This window comes from Coregonus clupeaformis, chromosome 1 (assembly GCF_020615455.1).
Source record: "Coregonus clupeaformis isolate EN_2021a chromosome 1, ASM2061545v1, whole genome shotgun sequence".
In the NCBI taxonomy this organism is placed as follows: Eukaryota; Metazoa; Chordata; class Actinopteri; order Salmoniformes; family Salmonidae; genus Coregonus; species Coregonus clupeaformis.
Genome location: NC_059192.1, coordinates 3,602,200 through 3,617,199, shown reverse-complemented (window position 1 = coordinate 3,617,199; position 15,000 = coordinate 3,602,200). Strand labels below are relative to the sequence as shown.

The 15,000-nt window shown below is 39.9% G+C and overlaps 2 protein-coding genes and 1 long non-coding RNA gene across 5 annotated transcripts; 2 read left to right on the top strand and 1 right to left on the bottom strand.

The window, feature by feature from the left end:
- The first annotated feature begins 582 nt into the window (after window positions 1–582).
- Window positions 583–5,166, top strand: LOC121556616 (interferon-induced, double-stranded RNA-activated protein kinase-like). Its single transcript, XM_041870503.1, has 9 exons — window positions 583–607; window positions 1,406–1,525; window positions 2,434–2,547; window positions 2,656–2,808; window positions 2,915–3,092; window positions 3,209–3,349; window positions 3,585–3,686; window positions 3,916–3,978; window positions 4,072–5,166. Exons 2-9 carry the CDS (start codon window positions 1,521–1,523, stop codon window positions 4,195–4,197), a joined length of 882 nt encoding a protein of 293 aa, XP_041726437.1. The 5' UTR covers window positions 583–607; window positions 1,406–1,520; the 3' UTR covers window positions 4,198–5,166.
- Window positions 5,167–7,573: 2,407 nt separating this feature from the next.
- pkz (protein kinase containing Z-DNA binding domains) lies at window positions 7,574–13,920 on the bottom strand. Of its 3 annotated transcripts, none has more exons than XM_041870498.2 (12): window positions 13,592–13,920; window positions 12,944–13,225; window positions 12,303–12,840; window positions 11,671–11,712; window positions 11,231–11,350; window positions 10,200–10,313; window positions 9,939–10,091; window positions 9,657–9,834; window positions 9,400–9,540; window positions 9,063–9,161; window positions 8,764–8,826; window positions 7,574–8,670 (listed from the first exon to the last, which is right to left on the bottom strand). In XM_041870498.2, the coding sequence occupies exons 2-12, from the start codon at window positions 13,038–13,040 to the stop codon at window positions 8,545–8,547; spliced, it is 1,671 nt and encodes a 556-aa protein (XP_041726432.1). In that variant the 5' UTR covers window positions 13,041–13,225; window positions 13,592–13,920; the 3' UTR covers window positions 7,574–8,544. The 3 variants fall into 3 exon arrangements, with proteins under 3 accessions (XP_041726432.1, XP_041726431.1, XP_041726433.1); XM_041870497.2 differs by having other exon boundaries at window positions 9,063–9,164; window positions 13,592–13,919; XM_041870499.2 differs by lacking the exon at window positions 12,944–13,225 and having other exon boundaries at window positions 9,063–9,164; window positions 13,592–13,919.
- LOC123492175 lies at window positions 12,705–13,563 on the top strand. The gene is made up of 2 exons (XR_006661656.1): window positions 12,705–12,779; window positions 13,483–13,563. It is a non-coding gene; the product is annotated as an uncharacterized LOC123492175 (long non-coding RNA).
- Window positions 13,921–15,000: the final 1,080 nt, after the last annotated feature.

Below are 15,000 nucleotides of genomic sequence, written 5' to 3'. Positions count from 1 at the left end.
AATGTGGCACACATAGTGGAAAAAATAAATATATAACAAATAAAACCAAAAAATATCCAATACAGAAATGTAATAATGGTCAACGTTCAGAATCTAATTCAACAAACAAAATAGAAAATGACTGGAGGTACTTCTATAGTCTATTACAGATAACCCATGGAGAGGCTGGTACATGATGTTTCCTCCCTTAAATGGTGGCCAGCTGGGACCGACTGTGCTGCCAACTCTATCACATCAGACCTTTCCTCCAAAACTATGCCGTTTCTCTTGGTTTGATTGTTCTGTGAATGTAAAACTTTTCATTTTGAATTAGGGGAAGGAGTTTCTAATTGATATATATTTGGGGCAGGTGATTTAGAAAGTGTTCTTCACGTTCCATCTCTCCTGACCCACGGCGATGACAGTCTGTCCTCTCTGGCTAACCATGTTTATTTGATGGAGTCCGGTTTCAATTGCCAAGCTATGATCAGTAATTCTGTATTTGGTTAAGGTTTAGCTTTGTTTGGGCTCTTTTACATGGTAACAGCTAAAGTGAATCTCTCTCTCTCTCTCTCTTTCTCTGCAGTGATGATCAATATATTTCCATCAGACTAACTAAAAGCTCCAGGTAGACTGCTCTTTATTAATCAAACTGTTCCTATCTGACCAATAGGACTATCTGACCAATAGGACTATCTGACCAATAGGACTATCTGACCAATAGGACTAGGACTAAGATCCCATTCACCTATGAATAAAGGGAGAAAAACGGATATTACCTCATAGGCTACCCTCACTATTAAAACACTCACCATAGGCTACCCTCACTATTAAAACTCTCACCATAGGCTACCCTCACTATTAAAACACTCACCATAGGCTACCGTCACTATTAAAACTCTCACCATAGTCTACCCTCACTATTAAAACTCTCACCATAGTCTACCCTCACTATTAAAACACTCACCATAGGCTACCCTCACTATTAAAACACTCACCATAGGCTACCCTCACTATTAAAACTCTCACCATAGGCTACCCTCACTATTAAAACACTCACCATAGGCTACCCTCACTATTAAAACACTCACCATAGGCTACCCTCACTATTAAAACTCTCACCATAGGCTACCCTCACTATTAAAACACTCACCATAGGCTACCCTCACTATTAAAACTCTCACCATAGGCTACCCTCACTATTAAAACTCTCACCATAGGCTACCCTCACTATTAAAACTCTCACCATAGGGTACCCTCACTATTAAAACTCTCACCATAGTCTACCCTCACCATTAAAACTCTCACCATAGGCTACCCTCACTATTCAAACACTCACCATAGGCCACCCTCACTATTAAAACACTCACCATAGTCTACCCTCACTATTAAATGACTCAACATCTGAATTATATTATGATTTCAGGTTTTCCAAAGATTTCACATTTCTTAGTGTGCTGGGTGCAGGAGGCTTTGGGTGTGTGACTAAAGCCCAGCACAAAGTGGATGGAAAAACGTATGCCGTGAAGATTGTGAAGGATATGGGGTAAGACCAGAGGAGAAATACTGCCCCCTCTCATTGAAGCCATGAAGTTGAAGGCCGACCGCGGTACTGCAGGCACTGATAGCAGGAAAAACAGGACCCCCCATTATAGTGAATGGAAAAATGGCCGTCTATGTGGAAAACCTTGAAGAAAACAATAATTCAAAGACAATCATGCTACCAATAGCTGCTTCTAATACATCAGATGTCCTTGAACCAATTATTTTAAAATCACACACAGAAGAAGTTATAAGGATAATTTAGTTGCTAACGGCAGCCTGCAGTACCCCGGTCGGCCTTCAACTTGACTCACTCAATGAGAGGGGGCAGCACTGAGCTGGCCTCCAACGTCACTTCCTGGAGAAGCTCAAACTGCGCATGTTATGTCTCCACGAGACGCCATCTTAACCGACTTCACTTGGCTTCAATACACTATTGAGTCTTCACATAGGAATGAATGGTGTCACGTGATCGATAGCTTTGTCTATTCCTATATACAGCCATTGGCTAAGACATTACTATCCATAATTTTTCCCCCCTCCGAAACGTATTATGAATAATGTGTATCCCTCTTACCTTGTTGTGTGTCTTGTGTATGCTGTAGTTGATGCTCATTAGCAGCTATCAGATGTTCATTTACATGCTGTAATTATGATGTTCATGTAACCGGTGTGAAACGGCTAGCTAGTTAGCGGTGCGCGCTAGTAGCATTTCAATCGGGTGACGTCACTCCCTCTGAGACCTTGAAGTAGTTGTTTCCCTTTTGCTCTGCGAGGGTCCCGCGGCTTTTGCGGAGCGACGGGTAACGGGTGCTTCGAGTGTGACTGTTGTCGATGTGTGCAGAGGGTCCCTGGTTCGGGGCGAGGAGAGGGACGGAAGCAACACTGTTACATTCATCCTATCTCTTACAGAGAAGCCAATCGTGAAGTGAAAGCGCTGGCTACCTTGGAACATTCTAGCATTGTTCGCTACTACTCGACTTGGTCTGAGGATGCCAATTGGGTCGACGGAAGCTACAGCACAGAGTTAGTAAAGACATTATTATTATTAAGTCTAATTTTGCCATTTAGATTCATTAATTTGATCATCAAAAATTTCAAATTCTGGAGCCTATTATTGTATTCAACTCTTAGGTCGTCAGTCCTGTCTAAAATCTCAGAAGACTCGGACAATTATTCAGACCAGGGAGATGGATCTACACATGTAACAAACCAATCAGATTTAGACCTGTCTGAAACAGCCAGTGAAGACCAAGCAAACCACTCAATGACCGATTCCAGCTCAAGGTGAATCACTTTACCGTTATGTGTGTATTTATCATTTCAGTTGACTGAACGTCCCTGAGAAAGTTTCTTGACTGCTGTATTCGTCTGTTTTTTTTTTTTTCTTCAGAAATGGGGACTGGCTTTGTTTGTTCATTCAGATGGAGTTCTGTGAGGGAGGGACACTGAAGGACTGGATTATCAAAAATAACGGTAGAAGTAAGGACGAGGCACTTGGAATATTTCAGCAAATGCGGTGCGGAGTGGAATACATCCACTCCAAAGGACTTATTCACAGAGACTTAAAGGTATTTGTGAGAATCACCTCTCTACGTTGTCTCTAGTCTTCCCTTTGTTTTCAGATGCCAAGTTAACCGCATTATTTATAGAAAAACAAAGCCTAATAAATGTGCCATATTTTTAGCCAGAGAACATATTGTTTGGAAGTGATGGCATGGTGAAGATTGGAGACTTTGGTCTTGTGACCACTATCACTACTCCGAGTGCAGCTTCAATGTACAGGACCGTCAACAAAGGAACACCATTATACATGAGCCCTGAGCAGGTAATGGAGTTTTGTTTTGCAAATCAAGCATATTTTCAGCTCAACAAATTGATCCTTGGTCTAGCCATAATATGTGCCATTTAGCAGATGCTTTTATCCAAAGTGACTAGTCGTGCGTCTTCAACTGTATGGTTCCACAGAGCAAAACCCTGATGTACGTAGTCGTGCCGTCCGTCCATGGGAACTCCTGTTTACTTCTTCTCTCAAAAAACTAAAATAATTTTTGTATTTCCAGAAGACTGGGGGGAAATATGATGAGAAAACTGATATATTCTCTCTGGGAATGATATATTTTGAACTCCTGTGGGACATGTCCACTGTCTCGGAGAAGATCAAGGTGAGCACAGTTTCTTTCACATCTGGTTCTGTATCATGTTAAACCACGTCATCACGCACAGCCTTTTATCTGAAACAAGTCAATTTGATGGAAACATCTCTGGTGGGAAAATGCAGATTGTTTTTATGCAGATTGTAGAATATTCGCATGAAAATCTGTCGCCAATTGGATGGAAACCCAGCTATGCAGCACATCTTACTCTGGAGTTTTGCCCCTTGTAATATCACAGGTGTTCGAGAGCCTGCGGACACAGATATTTCCTTGTAACTTCTGTAAGAAGTTTTTCTTCGAGGTAAGGAGTCTGTCCGTTTGCCTGTCTATACGACTTGTTTTAGAGTGAGTACACAGTATCTTCATTTAGTCTCATATATGTTTTCTGCTGCAGCATAAACTCATCAGTAAAATGCTGTCAGAGTCACCTGCAAACCGGCAAAACGCCAAAGAGATTGCTGCATTCCTGAAACGCTGCCTGCTCCAAAATCAAACTGGACAACTACTGAAAACTGTATGAAATGTTGTAGGGTAGTGGCTTGAAATGCTTGTGTAGAACACTGAGAGTAGAATAGATATGTCATATTCAAGACAGGGTTAGAGCTCATAGTGACAGTCATGTCTCAACTGAAGCAGCAAACGCTGTCTCTTTTTTTTTTCTACAGTACAGTTTCTCAAATGTGATAACTTTTTAAAAGTTGGTGATTACATAGAATAGAGGGTAAATTGTAATATTAATATTATGTGTAGGATTTTTCTAGGGGTCTACCACATAATTCTAATGCTGAAACCAAGGTGTACTTTTTAAAATTGTATTTATTTTTATTTAACCTTTATTTAACCAGTTAAGACCCATTGAGGTTAAAAACCTATTGTGGCTGGCAAGAAGGCAAAACAGGGAAATAGCAGCGTGTAAATAAAATATTACAGAAAAATACAAAAGACAAAGTGTCACAAGTTCCAGAAACAATTGAAGATTAGAAACAACTGGAGCTGTCACAAACAGTGTCGTCGATCAGAGAATTAAAAACAGGCAAGGACACTAACTTTTATATATTTTGAAGCATGTTCCAGGATGAAGGGGCATTATGGGAAAAATATTGTTTCCCCATCTCAGTTCTAGCCTTAGAAACAGACAAGGACAACAGCCACTGTGAACGAAGACTGTAGTGAGTGACTGATCTGGTCAGTAATCACAACATGTACAGGGTTGAAATGATGTCAAATTTTATTGTGATCATTTCTTCTTCATAACTTTCTACTTATAACAAGGGCACATTGACAGAATCATGGAGTTTATTTAAAAGTAAATGAAAACATGCAACATTGAATGTTTTTACAGGAAAATGGGTACTCATATGGTTTCTTCCTTCCTAATGTCTTTTCATAACTATGCAACTTGTGGGCTTTTTTAATTAACGTGATTTATAATTAAATGTTGCAGTCGCATACTGTATTAAGAGCTTATTAAATAAATGTCCAACACCAATCTTGTTAAGGTATTTTTATTTTATGGAGGAAATGTATACTTTTAAGATGATCATAAAGCCTGTACCTCGATGTCTAGAAGAGATGCATACTTTGTAACACATGGGGGCAGTCTCAGTCTAGTTGTGATATGGCAGCAGTGCCATACCCCTTGACATATAGCACATTATGTTGTGTTACAGCCTGAATTCAAAATGGATTAAATATAAAAAAATTATCTCACCCATCTACACACAATACCCCATAATGACAAAGTGAAAACATGTTTTTAGAAATGTTTGCTAATAAGTTGAAAATTAAATACAGAAATATCTCATTCACATAAGTATTCACAGCCCTGAGTCAATACCTTGTAGAAACACCTTTGGCAACGATTACAGCTGTGAGTCTCAAAGAGCTTCCAATTGAGCCGACATATGCAGCGTTTACCGTGAATTCAGTCTCTGCGAATGCAAGAACGTTTCCTTTTAATTTCAATTGCGCTGTAGCGCTAAACCTCTACGATACGGATTGAATCGAGCTTTTAGCGATACGGATTGAATCGAGTTTTTAGCAATCCCTTCAAGATTTTGCGGGGATAGTTGGTGATATTTGCTGGCAAAAATGCTTGATTTTGAACAAGTTGTTGACGTGTGGCTTGATTCAACCATATTGTGTGGTGATTGGTTGAAATTGTAAGCCCTGTTTTTGTACTGCGTTGATGGGTCTGTTTTATGCAATAATATTGCCATGATTTGACTGTTTTATGCAGGAAAAAGTGGGTGATTGGTCAGATATGCATGAGCTTGCATAATATGCAGGAAATTGTTGATTTACGCCTCTGAAACTTGATATTTTAATAAAGCTGTGGTGATTTAAGATTTATTTCCAAGTGGTCTCAGGAACCAAACCCTTCATCGACAGTCTTGACTACTTCGCGATTGCATTGGTGCAGACAAAAAAAGCCTTAATTGAGAGGAGGGGAGGCTATGCTTGGTTTTTAATCAAATAAAACAAAATGTGAAAAGACATGAGTTTTGTATGTTTCTAAATATGAAGTATACAGGCACCAGAAGCACATTAGGCTACTCTTGTTCCATGCGCATATGGGTAGTGTGCATCACGGCTGGATAGGTTGCGTTTCTCTGTCAAAAATCACGCCATAACCAACTGCATTACCGCTAAAATCAGCTTTTGGTTGGTCTTAAATATCCCTATCAGCGCTGCGTGAAATTAGTACTTTGGATCATGATTTTAAGGACACACCTCAAATATTTCCACGCCGCTCATCTGAGCACAAGCGAGGTAAATCTCCGAACCTGGCGCCAGGGCTGGAAAATGCCAGTTTTTACACGACGAAATGTCAAACTAACGTGCGTTTGACGCTGGCGTTGCCTTAACGCCAGCCGAAAATACAGCCCCACGTCTAAATACAGCCCCAAGCACTATAATTGCTCCCTGTAAGGTTTAATACAGACAAGGCAACTTTGACTATGGAGGGTTTTATGCACATCCAAACTTTTCACAGGAGCTGGATAAAGATCCAATATAAAGAGAAAGTGGGAATGTCCACTAGGTTATACTGCTCACAAATGTAGTGTTTTATAAACATCATGGAACCATTTTACTGATCATATTTGCATTCGAGCCATGTAGCCTACGCTCTCACCATGAACCCATGGAGGGTGAATATTTCTAATAAGTTTGGTTTTTAATCAAATTAAAAGGAAAAACAATCAATCTGCTTTTTAAACCAACAACAACATTTCTAAGTAGGATCGGGTCAGAAGCAAAAATCACTTCTTTGGTTCCATGGCACCCTGTGTACATGTAATCCAAAATGTCTTAACCATAACATTCACACAGATATACAAACTACTAGGCTACTGTCAGTTCTATGGCAAGACCTGAAAATGGTTGTCTAGCAATGATCAACAACCAAAATGACAGAGCTTGAAGTATTTTGAAAAGAATAATGGGCAAATGTTGCACAAGCCAGGTGTGGAAAACTCTTAGAGACTCACATCTGTCATAGTGGCCAAAAGCAAAAGTGCGTCTACAAAGTACTGACTCAGGGGTGTGAATACTTATGTGAATTCAATATTTCTGTATTTCATTTTTCAATTAATCAGCAAACATTTATAAAAACATGTTTTCACTTTGTATGTTTTCACTTTGTCATTATGGGGTATTGTGTGTAGATGGGGTGAGAGAAAAAAAATAATATTTAATCCATTTTGAATTCAGGCTGTAACACAACATAATGTGCTATATGTCAAGGGGTATGGCACTGCTGCCATATCACAACTAGACTGAGACTGCCCCCATGTGTTACAAAGTATGCATCTCTTCTAGACATCGAGGTACAGGCTTTATGATCATCTTAAAAGTATACATTTCCTCCATAAAATAAAAATACCTTAACAAGATTGGTGTTGGACATTTATTTAATAAGCTCTTAATACAGTATGCGATTGCAACATTTAATTCTAAATCACGTTAATTAAAAAAGCCCACAAGTTGCATAGTTATGAAAAGACATTAGGAAGGAAGAAACCATATGAGTACCCATTTTCCTGTAAAAACATTCAATGTTGCATGTTTTCATTTACTTTTAAATAAACTCCATGATTCTGTCAATGTGCCCTTGTTATAAGTAGAAAGTTATGAAGTAGAAATTATCACAATAAAATTGACATCATTTCAACCCTGTACATGTTGTGATTACTGACCAGATCAGTCACTCAATACAGTCTTCGTTCACAGTTGCTGTTGTCCTTGTCTGTTTCTTAGGCTAGAACTGAGATGGGGAAACAATATTTTTCCCATAATGCCCCTTCATCCTGGAACATGCTTCAAAATATATAAAAGTTAGTGTCCTTGCCTGTTTTTAATTCTCTGATCGACGACACTGTTTGTGACAGCTCCAGTTGTTTCTAATCTTAAATTGTTTCTGGAACTTGTGACACTTTGTTTTTTGTGTATCTTTTGTATTTTTCTGTAATATTTTATTTACACGATGCTATTTCCCTGTTTTGCCTTCTTGCCAGCCACAATAGGTTTTTAACCTCAATGGGTCTTAACTGGTTAAATAAAGGTTAAATAAAAATAAAATTTTAAAAAGTACACCTTGGTTTCAGCATTAGAATTATGTGGTAGACCCCTAGAAAAATCCTACACATAATATTAATATTACAATTTACCCTCTATTCTATGTAATCACCAACTTTTAAAAAGTTATCACATTTGAGAAACTGTACAGTAGAAAAAAAAAACAGAGTTTGCTGCTTCAGTTGAGACATGCCTGTCACTATGAGCTCTAACCCGGTCTTGAATATGACACGTCTATTCTACTCTCAGTGTTCTACACAAGCATTTCAAGCCACTACCCTACAACATTTCATACAGTTTTCAGTAGTTGTCCAGTTTGATTTTGGAGCAGGCAGCGTTTCAGGAATGCAGCAATCTCTTTGGCGTTTGGTCGGTTTGCAGGTGACTCTGACAGCATTTTACTGATGAGTTTATGCTGCAGCAGAAAACATATATGAGACAAAATGAAGATACTGTGTACTCACTCTAAAACAAGTCGTATAGACAGGCAAACGGACAGACTCCTTACCTCGAAGAAAAACTTCTTACAGAAGTCACAGGGAAATATCTGTGTCCGCAGGCTCTCGAACACCTGTGATATTACAAGGGGCAAAACTCCAGAGTAAGATGTGCTGCATAGCTGGGTTTCCATCCAATTGGCGACAGATTTTCATGCGAATATTCTACAATCTGCATAAAAACAATCTGCATTTTCCCACCCGAGATGTTTCCATCAAATTGACTTGTTTCAGATAAAAGGCTGTGCGTGATGACGTGGTTTAACATGATACAGAACCAGATGTGAAAGAAACTGAGCAGTGTGCTCACCTTGATCTTCTCCGAGACAGTGGACATGTCCCACAGGAGTTCAAAATATATCATTCCCAGAGAGAATATATCAGTTTTCTCATCATATTTCCCCCCAGTCTTCTGGAAATACAAAAATGATTTTAGTTTTTTGAGAGAAGAAGTAAACAGGAGTTCCCATGGACGGACGGCACGACTACGTACATCAGGGTTTTGCTCTGTGGAACCATACAGTTGAAGATGCACGACTAGTCACTTTGGATAAAAGCATCTGCTAAATGGCCCATATTATGGCTAGACCAAGGATCAATTTGTTGAGCTGAAAATATGCTTGATTTGCAAAACAAAACTCCATTACCTGCTCAGGGCTCATGTATAATGGTGTTCCTTTGTTGACGGTCCGGTACATTGACGCTGCACTCGGAGTAGTGATAGTAGTCACAAGACCAAAGTCTCCAATCTTCACCATGCCATCACTTCCAAACAATATGTTCTCTGGCTAAAAATATAGCACATTTATTAGGCTTTGTTTTTCTATAAATAATGCGGTTAACTTGGCATTTGAAAACAAAGGGAAGACTAGAGACAACGTAGAGAGGTGATTCTCACAAATACCTTTAAGTCTCTGTGAATAAGTCCTTTGGAGTGGATGTATTCCACTCCGCACAGCATTTGCTGAAATATTCCAAGTGCCTTGTCCTTACTTCTACCGTTATTTGTGATAATCCAGTCCTTCAGTGTCCCTCCCTCACAGAACTCCATCTGAATGAACAAACAAAGCCAGTCCCCATTTCTGAAGAAGAAAAAAAACAGACAAATACAGCAGTCAAGAAACTTTCTCAGGGACGTTCAGTCAACTGAAATGATAAATACACACATAACGGTAAAGTGATTCACCTTGAGCTGGAATCGGTCATTGAGTGGTTTGCTTGGTCTTCACTGGCTGTATCAGACAGGTCTAAATCTGATTGGTTTGTTACATGTGTAGATCCATCTCCCTGGTCTGAATAATTGTCAGAGTCTTCTGAGATTTTAGACAGGACTGACGACCTAAGAGTTGAATACAATAATAGGCTCCAGAATTTGAAATTTTTGATGATCAAATTAATGAATCTAAATGGCAAAATTAGACTTAATAATAATAATGTCTTTACTAACTCTGTGCTGTAGCTTCCGTCGACCCAATTGGCATCCTCAGACCAAGTCGAGTAGTAGCGAACAATGCTAGAATGTTCCAAGGTAGCCAGCGCTTTCACTTCCCGATTGGCTTCTCTGTAAGAGATAGGATGAATGTAACAGTGTTGCTTCCGTCCCTCTCCTCGCCCCTACCTGGGCTCGAACCAGGGACCCTCTGCACACATCGACAACAGTCACCCTCGAAGCACCCGTTACCCGTCGCTCCACAAAAGCCGCGGGACCCTCGCAGAGCAAAAGGGAAACAACTACTTCAAGGTCTCAGAGGGAGTGACGTCACCGATTGAAACGCTACTAGCGCGCACCGCTAACTAGCTAGCCATTTCACACCGGTTACATGAACATCATAATTACAGCACGTAAATGAACATTTGATAGCTGCTAATGAGCATCAACTACAGCATACACAAGACACACAACAAGGTAAGAGGGATACACATTATTCATAATACGTTTCGGAGGGGGAAAAATTATGGATAGTAATGTCTTAGCCAATGGCTGTATATATGAATAGACAAAGCTATCGATCACGTGACACCATTCATTCCTATGTGAAGACTCAATAGTGTATTGAAGCCAAGTGAAGTCGGTTAATATGGCGTCTCGTAGAGACATAACATGCGCAGTTTGAGCTTCTCCAGGAAGTGACGTTGGAGGCCAGCTCAGTGCTGCCCCCTCTCATTGAGTAAGTCAAGTTGAAGGCCGACCGGGGTACTGCAGGCTGCCGTTAGCAACTAAATTATCCTTATAACTTCTTCTGTGTGTGATTTTAAAATAATCGGTTCAAGGACATCTGGTGTATTAGAAGCAGCTATTGGTAGCATGATTGTCTTTGAATTATTGTTTTCTTCAAGGTTTTCCACATAGACGGCCATTTATCCATTCACTATAATGGGGGGTCCTGTTTTTCCTGCTATCAGTGCCTGCAGTACTGCGGTCGGCCTTCAACTTCATGGTTTCAATGAGAGGGGGCAGTATTTCTCCTCTGGTCTTACCCCATATCCTTCACAATCTTCACGGCATACGTTTTTCCGTCCACATTGTGCTGGGCTTTAGTCACACACCCAAAGCCTCCTGCACCCAGCACACTAAGAAATGTGAAATCTTTGGAAAACCTGAAATCATAAATATAATTCAGATGTTGAGTCTTTTAATAGTGAGGGTAGACTATGGTGAGTGTTTTAATAGTGAGGGTGGCCTATGGTGAGTGTTTTAATAGTGAGGGTAGCCTATGGTGAGTGTTTTAATAGTGAGGGTAGACTATGAGGTAATATGCGTTTTTCTCCCTTTATTCATAGGTGAATGGGATCTTAGTCCTAGTCCTATTGGTCAGATAGTCCTATTGGTCAGATAGTCCTATTGGTCAGATAGTCCTATTGGTCAGATAGTCCTATTGGTCACCTAGGAACAGTTTGATTAATAAAGAGCAGTCTACCTGGAGCTTTTAGTTAGTCTGATGGAAATATCTTGATCATCACTGCAGAGAAAGAGAGAGAGAGAGAGAGAGAGAGAGAGAGAGATTCACTTTAGCTGTTACCATGTAAAAGAGCCCAAACAAAGCTAAACCTTAACCAAATACAGAATTACTGATCATAGCTTGGCAATTGAAACCGGACTCCATCAAATAAACATGGTTAGCCAGAGAGGACAGACTGTCATCGCCGTGGGTCAGGAGAGATGGAACGTGAAGAACACTTTCTAAATCACCTGCCCCAAATATATATCAATTAGAAACTCCTTCCCCTAATTCAAAATGAAAAGTTTTACATTCACAGAACAATCAAACCAAGAGAAACTGCATAGTTTTGGAGGAAAGGTCTGATGTGATAGAGTTGGCAGCACAGTAGGTCCCAGCTGGCCACCAGCTAAGGGAGGAAACATCATGTACTATCCCCTCCATGGGTTATCTGTAATAGACTATAGAAGTACCTCCAGTCATTTTCTATTTTGTTTGTTGAATTAGATTCTGAACGTTGACCATTATTACATTTCTGTATTGGATATTTTTTGGTTTTATTTGTTATATATTTATTTTTTCCACTATGTGTGCCACATTGACAGACTCACCTCTGGTATTCAATAAGCTGTCCTCCACAGCTTGCTTCATCATTAATTATCCACACTTTCTCTCCCATCTTCTCCACCTTGCCTCTTCTTCGCAGGTCATGAAGTTGCTTATTCACTACTTTTCGTGATTGGCCCAATTCTCTGGCAATTTGTGGCGCACTCATCCCGCTTCCATCACTCTTCGACGTCAGCAACCTCCTCAGTACCTCCACTGATAAGCCAGGGGTCTCAGGAGGACTAGGCCCTCGATCTGACTCAGGAGGACTAGGCCCTCGATCTGACTCAGGAGGACTCACAGAGACAGACACCACCCCTGGGTTCTCTACAGACCAGACTGGTGGACTGTCTGATGTTACATTAAGATGTCCAGCTCTGTTTAAAGTGTACAGGACACTGTTTACATCCTTGGCCTTCCTCAGTCCAACAGCCTTAGCTATCTGGAGGGCAGTGGATCCTTCTTTCTTCACCTTTAAAAAGGTACATATTCTCTCCTTCAAGTCCAACTGGTCTCGTTGCTCGTTGTCACAGGACATAGTCACTAGAAATGTTGAAGCATGGGAGTAAGGATAAAGGAAAAAAATTACAGGCTTTAGCTGTAAGTTACAATTATGAAATCATTGTCATATACTGTTGGAAGTTACCCTGGTGGAAGCAGCCTGATTGCTGCGTCAATGTATGGGATACTTCGAGATTTTGGCAATGAAGTCCTTTATCTACTTCCCCAGTCAGATGAACCATTTGTGTGTCTCAGCATCCAGTATGAAGGAAACATTCATAAAGACTGGAAGTATATGGTATCTACTAGCATGCTAGAAGTTGCCATAGACGTCCAGTCATTGCGCTAACGCTAGTTAGCAACTTCCTCCAAACTGCACGCAGACATAAAAATGGTATCCGCGAGTTCGTCTGTCTCTGCCAAAATCCTGAGTGAAATAGAGAAGGTGAAGCAGCGATCAGCCTGGTTCCATCAGTCAGGTGCATAAAGTGGTTTAAGAACAGAGTGTATGCCTTTCAACCTTAAATAACACAAACAGCTGAAAAGCAGCTATTCGTTTTATAAGTTATGACTACAGCTATGTGCGGTTAAATGTATTGATCAATTTCATCAGTGTGAAACATGAATACTTGATGCCAGTATTTTCTAAAGTTGTCCCATAGCTAACCTATCGTATCCCTCCAGCCCACAGCTGGCTACAGTAGCCAACCGCAACATGCTCACCTGGTAAGGTCGAATGTCATATAAATAAAGTGTGGAACTTTACATTTATAGACGTCGGATTTCGTCTTACCTTCCAGATGATGGATTTCGTTTTACCTTCCAGATGATATGACTTCCTATCGTTTTCTTTTCGGTCATGCCTAGAAGGGATCCAGCTTTTGTCAAATGTAGGTCAAAAGTAGATACTTTTTTTGCATTTTAGCTAACCCGAACTCTTTTCCTAATTCTCATAACCTGTCACGTTTACTCTCCTAACCTTCTGCGTAAATTCTCCTAAACCTGCTTCGAAAAGTCAATTCTGACAAAAGCTGGATCCCTTCTAGCATTACCCTTCTGTTCTTAGAGCTTGTAGTCCTAAAACCAGGAAATGAGTTACCTCTGGTTCGTTCAGCCACCCCTGGGGAAAATGAATGGGGAAAGAATAACGCCAGAAAGAAGGTCTGAGGTTAACACAGGCTAAGGAGATCTTATACGTTTTGTCCTATTAGATAATAACAGTCAGCTAACATGACCTTTATGAATTATGAAGCCTTTATGTGCTTTTTATGTTTTTATTTTTTACAAATTCTAAAAAAGAAAATCACAAAAAGTGACGTTAGCTGATGAAGATTATCCCGTTTATTTTCTCCATAGGATTTGTCCAAAGTACCATGGCGGGGTTAGTGCCTACAAAAAGACGCCATTACTATTTCTCTCTATAACGTCCTGTAGATCATTTCGTTTTCGATTCGCCTGAAAACGGTACTGAAACTGATGGAAACTCAGCCTGTGACTATCCTGAACAGCCGCTAGTGGTCGCTATTGACCGTTAAACAGTGACCACTAGCGGCTGTTCAGGTTTCCTCTTACTCAGCCATGATCACTGTCAATTATTGAAAACGATTCTAGTTTTATTTTAGGCAAAGTTCCACTTTTATTACTTAGGCATTTTATTTAACTCAAAATAGGACATAGAATATGATTAACACATGTGTTCTTATCAAACAGGGCTACCTGCTTTTCACAATCCCCAAATCGAGAACAAATTCAAGAAAGCGTACAGTATTATATAGAGCCATTGTTGCATGGAACTCCCTTCCATCTCATATTGCTCAAATGAACAACAAACCTGTTAAAAAAGTTCTGTATTACGTCATGTTTCATGTTCTGTGTGGACCCCAGGAAGAGTAGCTGCTGCTTTTGCAACAGCTAATGGGGATCCTAATAAAATACCAATCTTTTGTCAGTATATTACATTTATTTTTCAAAGCCCATCTAATCAACAGTATAACTTTCAAACATTCATAACGTTCCTGTCCATTTAAGAAAAGCACATCATATATTACTTCCTGTTAATCTATTCTGCTTTATCTATCTATACCTATAGCTGTTAATAACTTCAGTAGTCTACAGTACATAACATCCAGTAGTCTACAGTACATAACATCCAGTAGTCTACAGTACATAACATCCAGTAGTCTACAGTACATAACATCCAGT

Coding starts and splice junctions, on each gene's coding strand:
- LOC121556616 (XM_041870503.1), top strand. Junction 2,548..2,655: donor GACGGAAGCTACAGCACAGA/GTTAGTAAAGAC, acceptor TTCAACTCTTAG/GTCGTCAGTCCTGTCTAAAA. Junction 3,093..3,208: donor TTATTCACAGAGACTTAAAG/GTATTTGTGAGA, acceptor CCATATTTTTAG/CCAGAGAACATATTGTTTGG.
- pkz (XM_041870497.2), bottom strand. CDS start 13,040: ATGGTTCATCTGACTGGGGAAGTAGATAAAGGACTTCATTGCCAAAAT. Junction 11,351..11,670: donor AGACTAACTAAAAGCTCCAG/GTAGACTGCTCT, acceptor TTATGATTTCAG/GTTTTCCAAAGATTTCACAT. Junction 9,835..9,938: donor ATGACCGATTCCAGCTCAAG/GTGAATCACTTT, acceptor TTTCTTCTTCAG/AAATGGGGACTGGCTTTGTT.